Source organism: Wyeomyia smithii, chromosome 2 (assembly GCF_029784165.1).
Source record: "Wyeomyia smithii strain HCP4-BCI-WySm-NY-G18 chromosome 2, ASM2978416v1, whole genome shotgun sequence".
NCBI lineage: Eukaryota > Metazoa > Arthropoda > Insecta > Diptera > Culicidae > Wyeomyia > Wyeomyia smithii.
Genome location: NC_073695.1, coordinates 66406344 through 66425920, shown reverse-complemented (window position 1 = coordinate 66425920; position 19577 = coordinate 66406344). Strand labels below are relative to the sequence as shown.

At 40.5% G+C, this 19577-nt stretch overlaps 1 protein-coding gene across 2 annotated transcripts in view; it reads right to left on the bottom strand.

Annotated features, from left to right (window-relative positions):
• Positions 1-3917: 3917 nt before the first annotated feature.
• LOC129721444 (tyrosine-protein kinase receptor torso-like) overlaps positions 3918-19577 on the bottom strand; it is a 91803-nt gene continuing 76143 nt past the window's right edge. For both annotated transcript variants that reach the window (XM_055673997.1, XM_055673998.1), the window contains 9 exons: positions 6291-6423; positions 6072-6211; positions 5759-6011; positions 5525-5696; positions 4907-5471; positions 4760-4854; positions 4436-4693; positions 4233-4382; positions 3918-4171 (listed from right to left, as the gene is read on the bottom strand). In XM_055673997.1, coding sequence (XP_055529972.1) covers positions 4120-4171; positions 4233-4382; positions 4436-4693; positions 4760-4854; positions 4907-5471; positions 5525-5696; positions 5759-6011; positions 6072-6211; positions 6291-6423 — 1818 coding nt within the window. In that variant the 3' untranslated portion in view covers positions 3918-4119. The remainder of the gene's footprint in view (positions 4172-4232; positions 4383-4435; positions 4694-4759; positions 4855-4906; positions 5472-5524; positions 5697-5758; positions 6012-6071; positions 6212-6290; positions 6424-19577) is intronic.

The following is a 19577-nucleotide window of genomic DNA, read 5'->3' as shown; positions in this document are numbered from 1 at the left end:
TAATTCAAGGTTTTTATGGTAACCATATTCATGAGATGAACTATTAATTACCATCAGCAGCAACATTGCAGTTTTTGATTAATTGCACACGAATAGAAAGCATGTGCCGCTGGAAGAATATACCAGCGGCGTTCTTCTCCTTCTGTACTGTACAGTACTATTGCCTTCACCAGCATGTTTCCTTTCAAGACAACAGTTTTTATTAGGTTCTAACAGCAGGGTAACCAATTGTTTAAGAGAGAGGGCTGTTTCAAACTTTCGAAAAACCTTCATTTTCGAATGAATGTGACTGTCAACAAGGTCGAAGCTTCTTCAAAGCGTTCAAGAAACATCAACTGTGTTTGTGCGCGTGTTACCGGTTTGACAAAACATTCCTGTAGTTGGGATTGTCAAGCTTTGACAGTTCATGCGCATTACACACACATTCACCACTAATGTTTCTGGCAGCCGTTCGGAGGCGCCACTTTACTTGACATTCGTAAGGTATAGAATATCTGACACTTGTGTATCTTATTCTTTTTCATCACTTTAAGGCAACAAATCGTTTGCATCGCGAATTATTAGAATTAGAAATTGCGCAACAATACATATACAGTCGCCGTTCGATAACTGCAAAACTTTCAACTGTAACGCTTTTTTTGCACAACTTTGCAGTGCAGTAACAACTTTGCAGTTACCGGACCGCAATCCGTCAAATCTGATGTCAAAGTCATATTTGACATTGAAGTGACAGATCTCTGTAAACATTTAATTTTCTTTCGATTTGTTTTTGACGTAGAATACGTCTTACGGCAACATATACAGGGACTCAACTTCAATACAGGGATCCAATTTTAAACCCGAAAGCGTCGAGAGCGTCACGAAAATTGTCCAATTTCAAACGTTTTGAACTCTTTCAGTTTCCAACCGATTTCTATCATTTTTGCAGAAATCGATTGGAAAATCATTTAGGCACCCGTCCAAATGCAGATAATTGTGATCTGCTTGTTCGAACTATTGTACTATTGAAAATTGTTGAACATTGTCGGAACGCAAATATCGACTTTTGATTGGTCGCTTGCTGCCTTTCCCTAAAAAGGACGACAGAATAGAGTACCTAGTTAGCCGGGCATGCACTATTTGGGCTATATAAGAGACTGTTTTTCTTCAAGCAAATCAGTTTACTAGCAGCAGGCAGCAGCAGCGGACATCAACACCGATGGCAGTAGGCGAAGGCAGCGTGGATCAGCAGCGAGCAACAGAGGCGGTGGTAGTGGTTAGCTGCAGTTCCTACCACTTTTAGTTCGGCTTCCCTTCGATCTGAGTTGGACCCCACCAGCGGTAATCCAATTCATATATCGTTGGGTGAATACAACCCGAGACTGAAAGAGACTCTCACCGCCAGGTGGTTTGAAAAGCCACCATCATCCAGCGTATGTATATAGAGTGTGTGAATATCCATAGCGTGTGTCGCTAGCTATATAAGGTGTGTGGTTAGCGTGCGTGGCTTACTATATAGCGTGTGTGGCTTGCTATATAGCGTGCGAGGCTAGCTGTATAGCGTGTGTGTATGTTTATAGCGAGACAGCTATATAGCGTGTGTTTATAAACTAAATAAAAAAATTGCTATGTTGAAAACAATCCTTCAGCTGTCCATAAATGGCATTGACGAACACAATTAACCTTTTTTGACCGATTTGTGTATTCCCAAACCTATTCCAAGAAATACATTGACATAAGACAGGCTGTCGTATTCTACGTTAACTCTGCGGTCGTGTCTTATAAACAACCTCTCAAACTGTTTCGATTTCGTTAACTTGCTGTCTCTTCATTTTAGATGGGAGATTATAGATCTCATCTATTAATCAATGAAGCAAAACCACCATGTTATGTGGTTCACTTTCCGTGATTATTATAAGAGTTTTTCTTATAATTATATTCCTTGTTCCGAGCTTTCTTTCAAAATTTCATTCGTGAATTGAGTTTCAGAAACATCTCGTAAAATAGTTTATTGTAGTGATGAACTTTATTTTCGCCTACATATTGGTTATTTAAAGAAGTTACTAAAACGCAATAAACTATGATGTGGAAATATGAATATCAAATTGATTACTCGAAAAGCTTGCCTATTTTAGGTTCTTGCTATTTTTTGCCACTATTCCAAATAAAAAAATATATTTCAACATCATTGAAAACAACAATGGTAGTGACGGATCCACCCCAAATTTTGGCATGTGTCAAGTGTTGCAGTTATCGAACGGCATTCGATAACTGCAATGTAAACATGTTGCTGTTATCGACGACGACTGTACATCGATAATATTGTATTTCTCAAAGTAGGAGGAACTATCAGTTCTTATCTGTATCTAAATATTACCACCAGATACATCATTTCACTGATGTACAAAATTAGCTTTCTTTGTTGTCATCTTGCAGTTGAAAAAAGATTAAAAAACGTCAATCTTCAAAAATGTGTTCGAATTTTATTTGTCGCCTTGAAGCCACAGTTCTTCTCCGGAGAAGGACGATGCCGACATGAAGGTGACGACTAGAGCACTATCCCACTCAGAGATGCCAGATGTTTTTGAAAAATGTCTGCAACTGCTCGAAAAACCGGAAAAATGTGCTCGAGACATTTACCCTGCGGTGAAGACATCTTTGTTTGCGAAGACAGATAAAAGACATTCGAAAATATGTGAAGACATTAGAAAATATGAGATATGATCCGCATTTTGCAGAGGGTGTGACCTTTTTTTTGCAGTTTTTGATTTGCCGGTAACTTTATCACTTCACACTTTTTATCCACTTTCACTATTTAATTCTATCACTTTTCACTTGCATATACGTATTTCAACCCTTACATAGTGCCTTCGTCAGTGCTTATTTGGACTGTCCAAATAAGCACTGACGAAGGCATTATGTAAGTGTTGAAATACGTATATGCAAGTGAAAAGTGAAAAGTGATAGATTTAAATAGTGAGAGTGAGTAAAAAGTGTAAAGTGTAGTGAAAATTTTCTATCAAGACGCTCGAACAGAAGTGAAAAAATTTAAACTTTATCAGTTTTCGGGTCGGTTCTAACGGGCCATCTCGGGTTGGAAGACATGTGAAGACATTTTTTATTGGGACGTGAAGACATTTGGAAGAAAGACCTGGCATCCCTGCTCCGCGTTTAAATGGTGCCTGCACCTCGTTCTTGCTGAGATATATTGATGTGTGTATGTGATACAATTTCTTAGCGAATGCGTAATAAGAAATAAGCGTGCATCATTATTTTTAGTGTACACACGGCTGACTACAAAATTGATGATTATGTGGTGATGTTTCCATGTTTTTTAAACTGTTGTCAGAGCTCAGTTTGCCGATACGTACGATCAGCACTGATTATTATTCAGTTTCCTGCATAATTCTGTAGTTCCAAACTTCGCATAACTTTCAAAAGTGAGTAATCATTGTTTAAACAGATCGTTTGAATATAAATGTTTGATCGAATGCACTGTTATCCTTTCGTGGAGTACCGGTGACGTGTAGTTTTCCGGTATCAATGCCACAAAAATAAACATCTGAAAATTGTCTCACATAAATTGATAATATGAATTAGTTATTAGATACTTTGATTTTTTCAGCTGAAAATGATTTCCGATGTTCAGCTGGCCGTGTTCTGTAACGTTTTGGGCGTTTTCCTGTTTCTACTAGTGGTTGGATTCCACTACATCAACGCAAACATATGCAGGTAAGCGCGTATTAGGGCTTATGAGGGTACAATTATTTGAACGTTTTTGAATTTTTTAGATCTGTGGGCACGTCGAAACATAAATGAAGGTCGGAAGGGTTCTATTAATCGGTCAGTAGAAATAAAACTGCGAAATATAAATTTTAAGCAGCATGCATTTTCTATATTAAGCAAATACTGATGCTTTACGGAGAAAAATGAATAAAAACAAAATGATCCACACAAAATTTTTCGTTAATGTATTTCAGGTGAAACAAGTTATTTAAAATAGAGTGTTATATTAAAATTATTGTAATATACAATTTTCAACACGCATGCAATGTTTCGTCCATGCTGTCACATTATTGAGATAAAATAGGAATCCGTTTTTCGGCCACAAAAAACTGCCTCGTACCACGAAAGGTCCTCCTAATACTCTACAGGTTTTAAGTAGGAATGTTCACTCGAAGTTTGCTGAACACTACAAAAAAGAAAGAACCAATAATAAAATGCGTTCTAGTTGAAAATATTCTTATGCTTACTTCTGGGAATCAATAATAGTATGCAGATTAATCACAGGTGTGTTGCTCTCCTTACTCTGTCTTATTATTTCCTCTAATCGTATCTGGATAGCGGGGAAAGTGGGCCGATCAATTGGTAATGCATTCCAGCAGGACAACATTATGTCGTATCTAAAATTACGTATGAGTCAATACATCTTTTTTTTTTTTCAAATATAACATACAGTTCCCTGCTGCAACCGGAGGGAATTTCCATACGGTAGCCTCGCTTGAGTTCGATTATTAAATCGTTCGTCGACAGCAGAGGGTACGGATTCCCACCGAGAGTGCAAATTTCGTAGAGTAGAATACCGAACGCCCACACGTCACTTTGTGATGTGTATACTTGATGGGTTAGGGATTCCAACGCGAGCCACTTGATAGGAAGTTTTCCACTGCCAGTTTTACGGTACAAATTGTCTTGATAAACATCTCTGCTTAGACTAAATATGAAAGTAAAAAACAAATTGAGCAAGGAGTTTAATTAGATACTTTTCTGGATCGTTTACCCAAAATCTGAAATTTTTACGGTTTTATTCTCACAGACAAGCACATTTCGAGCTGCCAAATCACGGTGAACCACTTTGTTACGTGCCAGAAATTCCTGCAAAAAAGTTAAAATGAGGAATCTTTGTTGGAGTGTTATTCGTGCGTACCATTCCAACTGCGATCTGCCGAGCGAATTCAATCAACTGAGTACTCGTAAAACTACTGTCCGCATCCCTATCGTCACAGTTTGTGTCATAGTAGCACTGATTCACTACTAAATTAGACAGTTTAAAGTTCTTGATCGCCTGTTTATCTAAGTTACATTCACATCCCTCGATTTTGATATTGCAATGCTTTGCATTTTGGCATATGCCGTCTTGTAAGTCAAGAATTTCCACCCGACATTTACAAGCGTTCGTGCAAAGGCCCGGGCTACCGTATTTGTCGCAGTCGATCAGATGGTACAGTCGATTTTCGATTAAAGTATTCTGCGAGTTGTTATGCTCGGGGATTTCCTTGTACGTTAGAGCTTTTTTATCATTAACCATGGCGGTATCCAGATTGAAAGCGTTTTCTGGTTTTTTATTGCTTTGTAAACTTGAGGTAAGACAATCTCCTCGACCTGGAATCGAGTCTTCCGCGCTTAGCATCGCGAGTGGTTTCGAGGCCAAATCCTGCTTCTGCTGACGGCGGACGCGGTTCCTTTTGCGCAACACTTTGTGCCATTCGTTTCTATAATTAGACGCAGTTAAAAAGATGATTTATACTCATTCAACAGCCATCACCTAAGATAGTTTAACAGATTACCCTCGCTGCAATACTCCGTCAGCAGCATCATCTGGTTGATATTCTGGGTGTAGTGTCCTACGATACAGACCACGTTCGGGTGAGTTCCAACCGATTTCATAACTTCTATTTCCCGGCGAAACTCTTTGATATCCTCCAAGCTTGGACATTCTAGAAATAGGTAAATGGAATATCAATTTTACCAATTCTGAGTGCTCGAAACGTCCGTTTACCTTTCAACATTTTGACGGCAACTGGGATATATGTACCTAGGGGCTGGATGAGGATACCTTTCTTGACTAGTCCGAATGCCCCCTCACCCAATATGTCGTGTAACTTAATTTGATCCAGATTAATTTCCATTTCATCATTGATTGGAGCGATCAAATCGTCCGGGAAGCCAACCGGTTGGATAATCTCCTGGTTGTTCTTAACTTTGATGTCGAACTCAGTGGTTGGATCCACCGGAGCCTTCTGTTCCAGTTCCTAATGCAGAGGCAAAGATACATTTTTAGTAAGCACAAAAAACAAGAATCGTGAACTTACCTTAAAATATTCACAACGCTGTTCGTAGCGTTTCATTTTTGCCCTGCGCCGACATATAAGCGACACGAAAATCTTTATCAATCCAACCGTCAAGATGGGCGTCAGAATAATTACAGCCAGCTGTCCTCCATGCCAGTGATCTGAAATAGACTCTCAAAACTTTCAATGCACAAAAACAAATTTCTAAGCTTGTGTGTTCTATTCTAATTCTTTTCTCACCGGCAATACGACTAACGTGTAAAGGTTTTAAAATTTGTTCCATCGAAGTCCGATTGTTGGCATGGGCGGTTAGCAGAACCTCGTACTGCGGTCCACGCATGGGGAAGCTTTCGATGATCAAGTTTGTTGCGTTCTGAAAAAAAAAATACATTATTATTAATCCTAGCTTTAAAAAACCAACGTTCAAAATAAAATTTCATGCAAAAAATATTTTATCGAATGCGTTTTTTTTTCTCAAGTACATTTGATTGCCGAAACAAAGTTGCCCGAAAATGTTGGATTAGGGTAGTTTGGGGTAATTTGGACCCCCTAAGGAAAACTTCTGTTATTTCATAGCCTGTGTTTTCTATACCATAAACGTAATGTATTAGAGTAATATTGATCTGTTTTCTATGTTTTTACACGAAAAAATCATGATATTGAGGTCAAAAGAACAAAAAAATCACAGGAGGGTTGTATGCAAAGCCACGACCGCAAGGTTAAAGTAGAATACTTTTACAAGGAAGATAACCCGGCTGCTTGCGTGTCAGTCATTTATCAAAACTAGATGGCTCATGTAGTGTCAAAATGAGTCAACTTTTCATGGAATGCATACTAGTGCTGGCAATTGCACAAAGACTGCATTTCACCAAAGTGCCTCACTGCATCAGCTGCTATCGATGCTGATACCCGCTGGAACTGCTACGCTATCCGTAGTCATGCCACAGTTGTGGCCGCTATCCGCTATCGCTGATATCCACTGCACTGCTACTGCTGCTACTAAGAGAGGACTGCTGTTGTCGCTGTATATAACTGTTATGAGCGGCTCCGGCTGAAACAGGCTCTTATATAGGCCAAGTAGCATGTTTTCAATTGCAAGGTATATGATCCTGTCGACCGTGCTTGAGAAGCAAGCATATAACGACCAATCAGAGGTCGAATTTTTCGTTTTGACAAGGCTTGACTATTTTCAATAGTACAATAGTGTGAATAATAGAATTACAATTATCTTATTTTGGGAAGAATCTTAGAAGATTTTCTAATCTATTGCTGCATGAACGAAAGAAATCCATCGAATACTAACTGATTTATTAGCATTTGAAATTGGACATATTTTCCACTCTTTTCGGTTTTAGATTTTCATTTCACATCCCTATGTAGCCGAACTTCCTGAGAGAAGTATTCTACTTCAAAATAACGAAAATTAAAATAATGATTTTCGGACATAAGAAAATCGTTTGGGGTGAAATTAACCAGCTGTTGGGGTAATATGGACAGTGTTTGGGGTAATGTGGAAAGGGTAAAAAAATGTGAGTTTTGTAGTATCACTGGTTGCTTACTACACAGTAGAAGGTGGCATTAGGATTACGGAATGATAATTGCAATTCTTATGCATTGCACGGTGATTCCACCATAGGCCAAAAAAAATTACCCTTTTCCAATTATTCAAACTAGAAACTGAGTATGCGTTCGTGCATCGCGCGCGCATGTGTGTGTGCGTGTGTGTGTGAGTGAGTGTGCGTGTGTGTGCGTGCGTGTGTGCGAGTGTGTGTGTCAGTGCGTGTGTGTCAGTGTGTGTGTGTCAGTGTGTGTGTGTGTGTGTGTGTGTGTGTGTGTGTGTGTGTGTGTGTGTGTGTGTGTGTGTGTTAGTGTGTGTGTGTCAGTGTGTATGTGTGTGTCAGTGTGAGTGTGTGTGTGTGTGTGCGTGTGTGTATGTGTGAGTCAGTGTGTGTGGCAATGTATGTGATATATTTTTTTTCCCAAAATTTCATGAAAATTTTTCATTGAAAGGCCTATCAACCCAACAAACAATTTTGTTGATTTACAGCTTAATAAACTATTATTCAGTGGATTTCAACTGAACTAAAGCTTAACAAACCATTATCCAACAAAATTGTTTGTTGGGAAATACCTTCAATTTTCCGTTCAATCTTTTAATCGGTCAAACGGCTCAAAAGCTACAAATTTTTGAAAAATTATCGTCGATTTTTGGCAACTCTAATTCAAAAAAGATCACCCTAAGGACCAAACAAAAACATACGGGTATAAAGTTTTTCGATAAAGAACAAGTAGGTATACCAATGTTGAGCATGCTTTGAAAAAAAAAACACACAAGTCGATTCAGATCATTTTCATATGATTTTTTGTATATTTATATGGATCAGTTCCGAACTGTATATCTGTATATGCTATCCAAACCTCCACGAGGTGCAGACCGGGATACGAGTAACCTTAGCGAAAACCGGGTAACCAACACTCTGTGGAAGCTTTGGTCGTATGCTGACTGGAAAGAGGGGTCGTACGCACCTGTATCCCCGTGTTAGGTGCAGCGTACAACAGCGTATAACTCGAAGCGAGCATTTATGCAATGCTGTATTCGCATGGCAGCCCCATCAGCAGGATGTAGGTATCGCAACCTTGGCAAGGTATCATACCGAAACTTCTCCTAACCACGAACAACGAGATTAAAAAATACAGAACAGAACAATCGGCAAAGACCTAGGCTACGAACATAGAAACAGAAAACGGAAACGCGACGCAAACAAGTGTTGATGGGTTCGTTGAAGTTGAATAGTAATGCAACCTCGTTGAACTTCGTTGATAAAAACCTAATCGTATCATACTTACCGTACCGACTATACCTTGCCTCTAAGTTCAGAAGTTGACATCTCCGCAGATTCCTTTCCGGAGAATAGAGATTCAATTCCGCGAGAATAGCAGACAAATCAATTTTATTATTCAGAACCTTCGCAACGAAGATGATTTGTGCGTTAGATCTCTTTCTCTCCATCGTCTCGTAGCATCATGCCGCAGAAGATGCCTCAGTGCCATACGCACGGAGAGCTTGCATGCGATTGATCTAGACTTTGTTGAACGGACACCAAGCTACATCCGCTGATGCGAGGCTCGAACGTACCAGGGTACTGTACGAAGTAGTGCTGGGACTATCCGGATTAAAATATCCGGATATCCGACCTCGGATATCCGACAAATATCCAAAATCCGGATCAAACCGGATATTCGGATATTATCCGACAGGATATCCGGATTTTTGGATAGTCGGATATCCGGATATTGTATCCGAACATAGTTTAATGAGAATTATGTAAATAATTACTTACGGGGGGATGGGGGATTGTGTAATAAGCCATTTTTCGCATTACATTTCATTCGAACGGGTCTAGAAGACAGAAAAAAAAATCTGGATATCCGGATAGTATATCCGGATATCCGACTATTCGATCATCCGTATCCGGATATCCGGACATGCGAATAGTATACGTTTACACATCCGTGATCCGAGCTTCGGATAACCGGATCACGAATATATCCGGTTAAAAGTCCCAGCACTAGTACGAAGCTTTCATGCACAGTGGATCGCGGAGTCCAGCGGCGATTCTGAAAATGAATCCCAGCTGCGTGTTGGCTCTTGAAATGACATCTTCGTAATGTGCCTGGAATGTAAGCTGGTTTTTCAAAATTACGCCAAGATTTTCAACTTGGTTTACGGGCTGGAGAGCTTGTCCGGACAAACTGTATGGAAAGCCAAATAATTGAAGCTTTCTGCTGAACGTAATTTAATTGAAGCTTTCTGCTGAACGTAATTACATTGCATTTTTTACACACAGGGCACAAAGATTGCGGTTGCTCCAATCACTGAAAGCATCTAGCAACTTTTGTAGTTTCAGACAGTCTCCAACTCAAGTTCTCTGTAGGAGTTGTGATCGTCGCACAGTGATGTAACTCCATACAAAAGTTGGAAAAAAGTCTTAAGTTACTTAAAACACGTTTTAAATTTGGGGTCGCTGATTCTGAATATGAACTCAGAGTGTTTGTAACATGTTCAGTTTTTGCAGAAATCCTATTGAATAGTTCGCGCCAACTTTCGATACACGAGAACTCACATAAAGCGATGCACATGTGCTTCATTTTTATGCTATATTTGTTATTTTACAAAATTGTTTCAAATTAGTAGAACTACAACTTTGAAGGACACTGTTACTCTCAACCTTCGAAAGCAAGAAAGTTATTTTTTATCTCTTCAAAAATGTTTGTCATCCTATTATTTGATAACACAAAAATAAGCGCTTTTTATTTCATCTGCGAAAAGGAGCCGTGTACCTCACGGTAAAACTGAAGCAACGTCGTTGATAAAAAGTAAGATCAAAAGTGGGCCCAGACCACACACTTATTTTATCTCGGCAAACTTCCCAACAGCTGATTGAGCTCTGCAAAATTTTTAACGAATGTAAGCAATATATTTCGACGAACATTCAGCAGATATATCGATCTACCGTAAACCAGCATGTATTGACATTTTGTTTGCCGAAATTCTTGAAAATTCTGCCGAAAACTTGTAGAACATTTCGCTGAATTTATCAGCTGTTGAATTCTTGGCAATAAAATCTATGTGTGATACTTCCTTGCGGCACTCTAGAAGGAGTTGTAACTGTGTGTAATTCTGCCGGGCAGGTACGAACGAAACCATCTCACGAGCACGGCAGAGAGCCCTAGTTTATCCAGCTTAAATATAAGGATGTCATGATTTACACGATCGAACGTAGCCCAAGTCCGTGTACACAGCATACACTTGCAATCTCGCATCAATTGAGCGAGGACACTACAAAAAAAGTAGGAGGGTTGTATTCAAGACACGACCGCATGACGTTGACTACCGTATTCTTAACAAAAAAATATTCCATTGAAGCAAATAGTAGAGGGAATTGCAACGCTTCTTTTACAAAACTTCTGTAACAAAATTTCGAGGCTCCAAAAGGTACCAGTTTCCGATTATTCTCGTCCAGAATTCCAGCCATTTTAGTATTTTGCAGTAGCCATTTATTACTAACAGCCACCAGCATAACGGGTGAAACCGGCACGAGATGACCGGTACTATTTTGTCTTTCCTCCTTTCAGCTGCTAACACCTAGCGCTGTCGTGAAATTAACATCAACATAAACATGCATTTTTGCAAGGTTTTTTCCGCTAGCAACAGCAATTGTAAAACATAAAATTCAACTAACCGCTTCTATTATAAAACTGCGAGGCACCAAAAGGTGCCAGTTGCCGATTTCTTGTTTACTGGTTTCCGTCCAGAATTCCAGCCATTTTAGTATTTTGCAGTAGCCACCAGCATCACGGGTCAAACCGGCACGAGATGACCGGTACTATTTTGTTTTTCCTCCTTCTAGCTGCTAACACCGAGCGTCCGTATGTATCCGGTACGGTTTAATAATGAAACTGATGGGGTGAAATGTTCGAACGATACGTTTTATACCAAGGCTTCGTCAGATAATTAGAAAGAGGGAGGGGCTACATAGATGATGGAATGGTAGAGACAAATGTTTCTTGAAAGCTGCGCCGGCCGCTGTCATAATATTAACACCAACACAAACATGCATTTTTGCAAGGTTTTTTCCGCTAGCAGCAGCATTTGGTAAAACAGAAAATTCAATTTGCCGCTTCTGTAACAAAATTTCGAGGCACCAAAAGGTGCCAGTTGCCGATTACATTGTTGTTTTCTGGTTAATCTACTAAAAGCCACCAGCATAACGGGTGAAACCGGCACGAGATGACCGGTACTATTTTGTCTTTCCTCCTTTCAGCTGCTAACACCTAGCGCTGTCGTGAAATTAACATCAACATAAACATGCATTTTTGCAAGGTTTTTTCCGCTAGCAACAGCAATTGTAAAACATAAAATTCAACTAACCGCTTCTATTATAAAACTGCTAGGCACCAAAAGGTGCCAGTTGCCGATTTCTTGTTTACTGGTTTCCGTCCAGAATTCCAGCCATTTTAGTATTTTGCAGTAGCCACCAGCATCACGGGTGAAACCGGCACGAGATGACCGGTACTATTTTGTTTTTCCTCCTTTTAGCTGCTAACACCGAGCGTCCGTATGTACCCGGTACGGTTTAATAATGAAACTGATGGGGTGAAATGTTCAAACGATACGTTTTATACCAAGGCTTCGTCAGATAATTAGAAAAAGGGAGGGGCTACATAGATGATGGAATGGTAGAGACAAATGTTTCTTGAAAGCTGCGCCGGCCGCTGTCGTAATATTAACACCAACACAAACATGCATTCTTGCAAGGTTTTTTCCGCTAGCAGCAGCATTTGGTAAAACAGAAAATTCAATTAGCCGCTTCTGTGCCAAAATTTCGAGGCACCAAAAGGTGCCAGTTGCCGATTATAGTTTCCTGGTTAGTCCGTCCAGAATTCCAGCCATTTAAGTGTTTTGCAGTAGCCATTTACTACTAAAGCCACCAGCATTACGGGTGAAACCGGCACGAGATGACCGGTACTATTTTGTATTTCCTCCTTTCAGCTGCTATCACCTAGCGTCCGCATGTCACTGGTGCGGTTTTGGAATCAGAATGATGGGGCGCCGGCCGCTGTCGTAAAATTAACACCAACAAAAAGATGCATATTTGCAAGGTTTTTTCCGCTAGCAGCAGCATAAACATCGGAAACAGAAAGTGACAACAACAATAACAACAAAGTCAGATCGATTGTATCCGTTAGTGTCGACTGTGCTTGGGAAGAGAGGTAGTGATTGGCTGCGCGGTATGATTTAGACAATCGATATTAATTACCAATTTTTCAATAGTGTATCTCAAACAATAGTTTGTTTTTGTTACATAAATTCAACCGTAAAAGAATTTCTGATCGATTGATGCCAAAACCTCGAAAACCTGATTAAAGATGACTGCAAAATAAGCGCTCAAAACCGGACCACTTTTCTCTGGTTTTCCCTGGTTGAATTACTAGATTTTCAAATTCAGGGGCCTAACTTCGATATAGACGTTAGTCAACGTCAAAACTTCGACAGATTAGTTCTGAAGGATCTCTAAAGATAAAAATCGTGTTGGTCACTAAAATGTAGTTTTTGCACGATTCAAACAGCAATGTTCAGATGAATCTTTCGAAAACTTTGGAACAAACGCATAATTTTGTAATTCCTCGATAATCAGCAATGTTGCACTTGTCTCCTTTTTGTGTATCCATGTGAGCAATGAATGTTTCCAACTAGCAGGAAACAATCCTTGTTGCAGAGAAAGATTGAACAGCTACACAAGAGGCTTGAACATAAATAGCGGGATCCCGTCTGGTCCTGGACAAGTGTGAAGTGTGTCTGTCATTTGTAATACTCCACAATCGAAACTGTCCTGCGGAATATCACGTAGTGCAGCGTCAATCTGATGTGGCATAACATCTAAAGACGCAAAAGCGGCTTTAAAATGTTCAGCAAGCAATTCGCATTTAGAAGAAGCTGTGTTAGCAGACAAATCACCGTGGGACATGGAAGCTGGTAATCCATTTTTCTTTCGTTTAGAACGAACAAAAGGCCAGAACTTGTTTGGATGTCGACGTAAACTTCGTTGGGTTTGTTCAATGTAACGAGTACAGGAATTGGTTGTAAAATTCACATGTGTTGCTTGTGAGTTTAAACAGTGCATTGCCAGAAACGTGCGATTTGTTTTATAGTTTCGTTGAGCACCTCGTCTACGACGTTTATGCTCACAAAGATGTCGGTTAGCCCAAGCAGGTTTTATCGGCGATCGTTGCAGTGGAACATGAGTTCCAGTTACTGTTCGAATCTCTGTGGTAAACATGTCGACAATGTCTGTCAAATTCCGTTGCGAATAAATGAACCGCCAGTCAATTGCTGATAATAGCGTTATGTTCAGCACATCGTAATCAACCTGCTTAAAATCGCATCCACGATGTTGTGAAGCTAATTTAAGCAGAGGCGTCTCGTCCACCTGTTCAACCTGTTCATAGGACAGGTAGACAATCTCAGAAAAAAAGTGATTTTTTCACATTTGTAGAGTGGATGAAAAATCATCGAAGGTAATTTATTTGTAATTTTAATGTTATCCCGAACATCCTTATTTTATTTTCTACATAGTGGAAATTTATGCACCATGAAGAATGTAACCTGATGAGCTACACTTCAGACTACGCCATACAACTCACACGCAACGTAACCCAAACGCAATAATGACTAAGGGAAGGGGTGATAAAATGGACACCCTAAGCCATTTTCCAATTTCCTCCACAGTTTAACACTACAACTATGAGTGGATAGCGCACATTAACTGAGCCACTAATGGTTAATACAAAAAATAAGAAGAAGTACTCAAATATAGTATTTTTCGTAGTTTTCATGAGCATTTTCGAAAGCAGTTTTTTGGGGGTAAAATGGACACGTGTTGGTAAAATGAACATATGGAGGTGGTAATATGAACACCTTGGGCGTGAACAATAATTATCCCTTCACAGATAGTAAAATGTTGTTCCATAGCACTTGATACACTTATGCATTCACCAACAGTTCAATTTTCATCGTTTGTCGTAGAATTAATAACAATATATGACCATATCCGCAAGAAACTGAGAAATGGCGGAAGTTTTTTTTACGGACATTCCGCATTCAACGGTACGATTAGCCGCAGTCATCTGTTCATCGGTCCGAGTTTACCTTTGCGTTTTTCCGATATAAACACGAAGCATCTAGATTTTTCAATGGAAATTAACACATTTTTCCCCATCACCATGGGCTGTCCATTTTACCCGCACATACATATTATTGAAAATACCTAAATATATCGAAAAAATCATTTAAACAATTACTGACCTTTGATGATTTCTGTTGGTTAGTAGTCTGAGTATAGATATTTGCAGAAAAATCGTTATAAAATACTGTTTTACACTAGAACAAACCTTATTTTTTGTAGGCCAAAAATAACACCACGAATGTACACGTGTTTTTTGTGTTTGTTTATTATTTTGACTGTTTGACTGTATCATGTCGCATACTTTGTCTCAAAAAACTTCTAGTGCCTCTAAGATAAGATGCCAAAAAAGTTTGTGCTATTTTTCAACGTAATAGTCGAGATTTAAATGGGTGTCCATTTTAGAACCCCTGTCCATTTTACCCACAGTTCCCCTACCGTTTGTTCAGACCTTTCACCTGAACTAACCGTCGTTCAATACTTCTCTGCACCTTCAAGTGCGGCAGGGTAGACGCAGTCATTTATACTCACCACTACTAATGCGACGCCTCGCGTAAAAATGACATTTTTGGTTCAAACTTTCTGCTAAACAAAACCGATGTCCGCGAGAGAAAACATTCATTACACACCACCTCTCTTTAGTGTCTGGTAATCTGTTTCGTTATGCCTTTCTGTTTCTATTCTCGACGTCATTGAAATTTGAGACAGACCACGTGGCCGCGAGAGTTCGCGGCTTCAGAGCTTTCGTAGTGCAAATGAAAACGAGCAAATTCATTCATTATTTCTGTCAATGTGGTGGAATTCTTCCGTCGATGTATAGTTTCATTCAAACCTCTACACCCATTTTGTTCATTCTAAAACTTGAACCTCGCATAGTATACGTTTGTCTTCTTACGCGCTGCTTTCTTTTTAGTTTAAAATTTTAACATCGTCAAAGGAAACGCTTCAGCATTGAACTAAGATTTGATAAACAAAGATAGGTTTTTTACTCATGCGAAAAGTTTAGAGGCAAAAAGATCATAAACATAATTTTAATTATCGTTAGACAAAACCTGAATGATACTGACATTGCATATCACAACGCCATCCGTCGAGTGAACTTTTCTAGTTCTTCGACGGATCAAGAGTTATTTACGACTGAAACCGATCATTGAGAATCATGATGTGATAAATGTGGATAAAGATTTCCTCTATGAAATGATGCAGATATCATTATTCTACGAGAAAATTATCTGAAAACTCGCGGTCATAATAGACCGTAGAATTTCTTTGCCAAATAGATAAATGTAGAAAGATAAAAGTTTTCGAAACTGTTATCACGATACTGTTGCTGACTGAACAGGTAGCCCACTTGGTCACGCGTCGCCTCTGAATTCAAGTGCAATAGGCACTACTTCAGTCACGCCCAGGACAGGATGATCCGGGTCAATTTTCACCATAGGATCATCGGCCTTCATCGGAAGTTATGAAGCGCTGGCTCGTTCTCACGGTGCCCATGAAACGACTGCGAGAGAGGTAGTAAGTACGATGCGTGGAAGATAGCACAACAACCGGTTTGATGCTGAGTGCCTAAAAGTGATGGACGAGAAGAACTGTGCCAGGAGCCGCATACTCACTACGGTTACGAATCATGATAGAGTATAGGGAGGCGAGAGCTGCCGAAAATAGAATCCACCGTCGGATAAAGCGTCAGCACGAAGAACACGTGCTCACCAGCGCAGAGGACAACTTTGCTAGTAACGACGCATGGGGCTTCTATAGAACAGTCGAAAGAGTCAGTAACAATTTCTTTGTGCCGGTGATGTGTAATGACAAGGACAGCAACCTGCTCAAGGACAAACCGACGGTTGCACGGTTGCACTATCCCGGCCGAACTTCTAAAAGCGGTAAGCGAGCGGCTCTACTATGCGAGATGCGAGATCATACTGAGGATCTGAGTGGATGAACAAATGCCGAATGATTGGTTGGAAAGCCTCATATGCCCAATCTACAAGAAGGGCCATCGACTGGATTGTTGCAGCTCTCGAGGCATTACGTTGCTCAATTCCGCATACAAAGTGTTCTTCCGTATTCTGTTCTTTAGATTGAGACCGTCAACGGAATCCTTCGTCGGCGAATGCCAGGCTATTTTTCAACAGGGTCGTTTAACGACGGATCAAATGTTCACCCTGTAACAAATCCTCGAGAAGTTCCGAGAGTAGACTTGCAGACTCACCATCTGTTTGTAGATTTTAAGGCGGCATGCGACTCAGTGAAAAGAAACTAGCAGCGAAATCATGCGTGCAGATAGCTAACGAGAAATCAGTCGCGTTCGTATCGCTAGATGGACTGAAGCAGGAGGATGCGCTCTCCAACTCTGTTCAACATCGCCCTTGAAGGTGCAGTACGGAGAGTAAAGAAGGCAAAGAAGCGGTACGATCATCACGAAATCTTACATGCTCCTTGGTTTGGCGGACGACATTGAAAGAGACCTTCAGCTCTACCAAATCAAAGTACATGGTAGCTGGTAGGGAGCGTGGGAGTTCCGGTGGTGTTGGTGTTGAAGTGAAGATTGATGGGAAACGAATTAAAGTGGTTGATAAATTCGTTTATCTTGTTACGCTTGTGACATGTGACAACGATACCAGTGCACGGAAGTAGCGCTGTATAGAACACTGATCCTCCCGGTGGCCTTTTACGGAAATGAGGCGTGGACGCTCGACGAGTGCTCGGAGTTTTTGAGCGTAAAGTTCTGCGATCCATACTTGGCGGTAAATTAAAATATGGAGTGTGGCGCAGTCGCATGAATCACGAATTGTACCAGATATACAAACATGCTGATATAGTGAAGGATACAGCGTGGCAGGTTTCAGTGGGCTGGACATGTAGCCAGAATGCCTGACGAGAGAGCCATCATAACTATCTTCTGCAGAGAACCTGGAAAAGGCCGTCGGCTCCGTTGTATGTCTCGCACTCGTTGGTGGTGCGCGGTGGAAGAAGATGCTGGTGTACGAGTTGACTGGAGAACGGCTGTTCAAGACAGAATAAGCCGGACACCTCTAATTCGTGAAACTTTAGACAGGTAAAGGGTCCGTCGGCCTACAAAGTAGAGTAAGTAAGGTACTCTTGTGACGCGTGACAACTATGTTGGCCGCGAAGTAAAAAGACGGATAGTAGCCGCAATCAGGCATGACATGTCCGCTCGGAATTTGCGCTCTACAGGATGCTGAGTCGTACCCTCCAGTTGGTCTCGAAGTACGATGCTGGTTTAACAAGCCAGTCGTGTCGTAGGTTCGAGTCCCGGCTCGGAAGCGTCTGTTAATGCCAGTTGGATCGTAGCGCTAATTTCTCAATAGCCCTGTACAGCAGAGAGTTAGCTGCGAAATATGTATACACTACCCGTCATAAGTTTGGAATCGCGTTACTGAGTATTGCAACATACAGTTTGAATATTGCAACACCCCGAAAAGTTAAGCATCACTTAAAATGGGCAGATTCCTGTAAATCTATTTTTTGATTCTGGAAACCTAGAGAGTTGTGGTCTTCAGCAAAGTTCCTTAAGAGGTCGAGGGCTTGTAATTGGCAGACAGTGCGAAATTCAACCGCAACGCCGCGCTAGTGTGCATGTAGTTTCGAGTGTTTTGAACGTTATTTAACTCAATAATCCCGCCATTTAGAGAGTTGCGATTTTCAGCAAAGTTACTCAGGAGGTCAAGGGCTTGTAATTGGCGGTAAGTATAGTGCGAAATTCAGCCGCAACGCAGCGCTAGTGTGCATGTAGTTTTAAGCGTTTCGAATTCAGTTTAGCTCAATAACCCCATCATTTAGAGAGTTGCGATTTTAAGCAAAGTTACTCAAAAGATCAAGAGTTTCTGGTTGGCTAACAGTTTAGTCTGGATTTTTTTTCAATATGCTGCTAGTGTGCATAAAGCTTTTAGTGTTTTCAGATTACTCTATCTTAAACTCCGTTTAGTTAGTTGCCTGAATATTGCAAGATAGTAACACTTTTTATTTACGCAATTACATAAAGCACTGATTGTTTACACATGACGAAGTGAAACCAATTTGAATGTTGACAGATTGATCCCTTCACACAATACGTAAGGTAGTGTATGCTTATTACATAGAAGTGCCTTCATTTGAGGAGGTTACAACATGTAGCATGCGACTGTGTTGGTATGTTGACAGTTTGATCACCAACATTCACAACCTGTTTCACAATGGGTAAAATTGACGATATCGCGACTAAATTGATTATCTCGGCTGCAAACATTTGCAGTAGACATGTCTCTGATCCGATGTTAAGGGATTTGAACACCACAGAGGGCATTTCGTATTACTTTCCGCTGCAAGCTGAAGACCGAATACGCAACGCCGTCGGCCATTCGGCAAGCCGAATGGTTGTGACTTCAGTACATGGTGCGTTCAAGAAGGCGCGTGTAAGCCCCATCCAACGAGCAGACACCCGAAATGTATACACGACATACTGCATACTGCATTTCGACATGCTTGACCAGAGCTGGTGGCACAAGCCGAAGATCGCAACTTTGTGGGTAGTAATAATCACGCGATAAGTTGAAGTATAAATATGAAAAACTGCATGCACCCTAGCGTCGCATAGCGGGGTAATTCAGTATTTAATTGTCTACCATGTAGAAGCCTTTAGCCTCCTGAACAAGTTTGCTGAACACCGCAACTTTCTAGCAAGTCGGAATCGTGAGATTAGTTAAGTTCAAAATACGACACATTATGTGCCCACTAGCGCCATATAGCGGTAAAACTTCACACTTAATTGTCTACTATA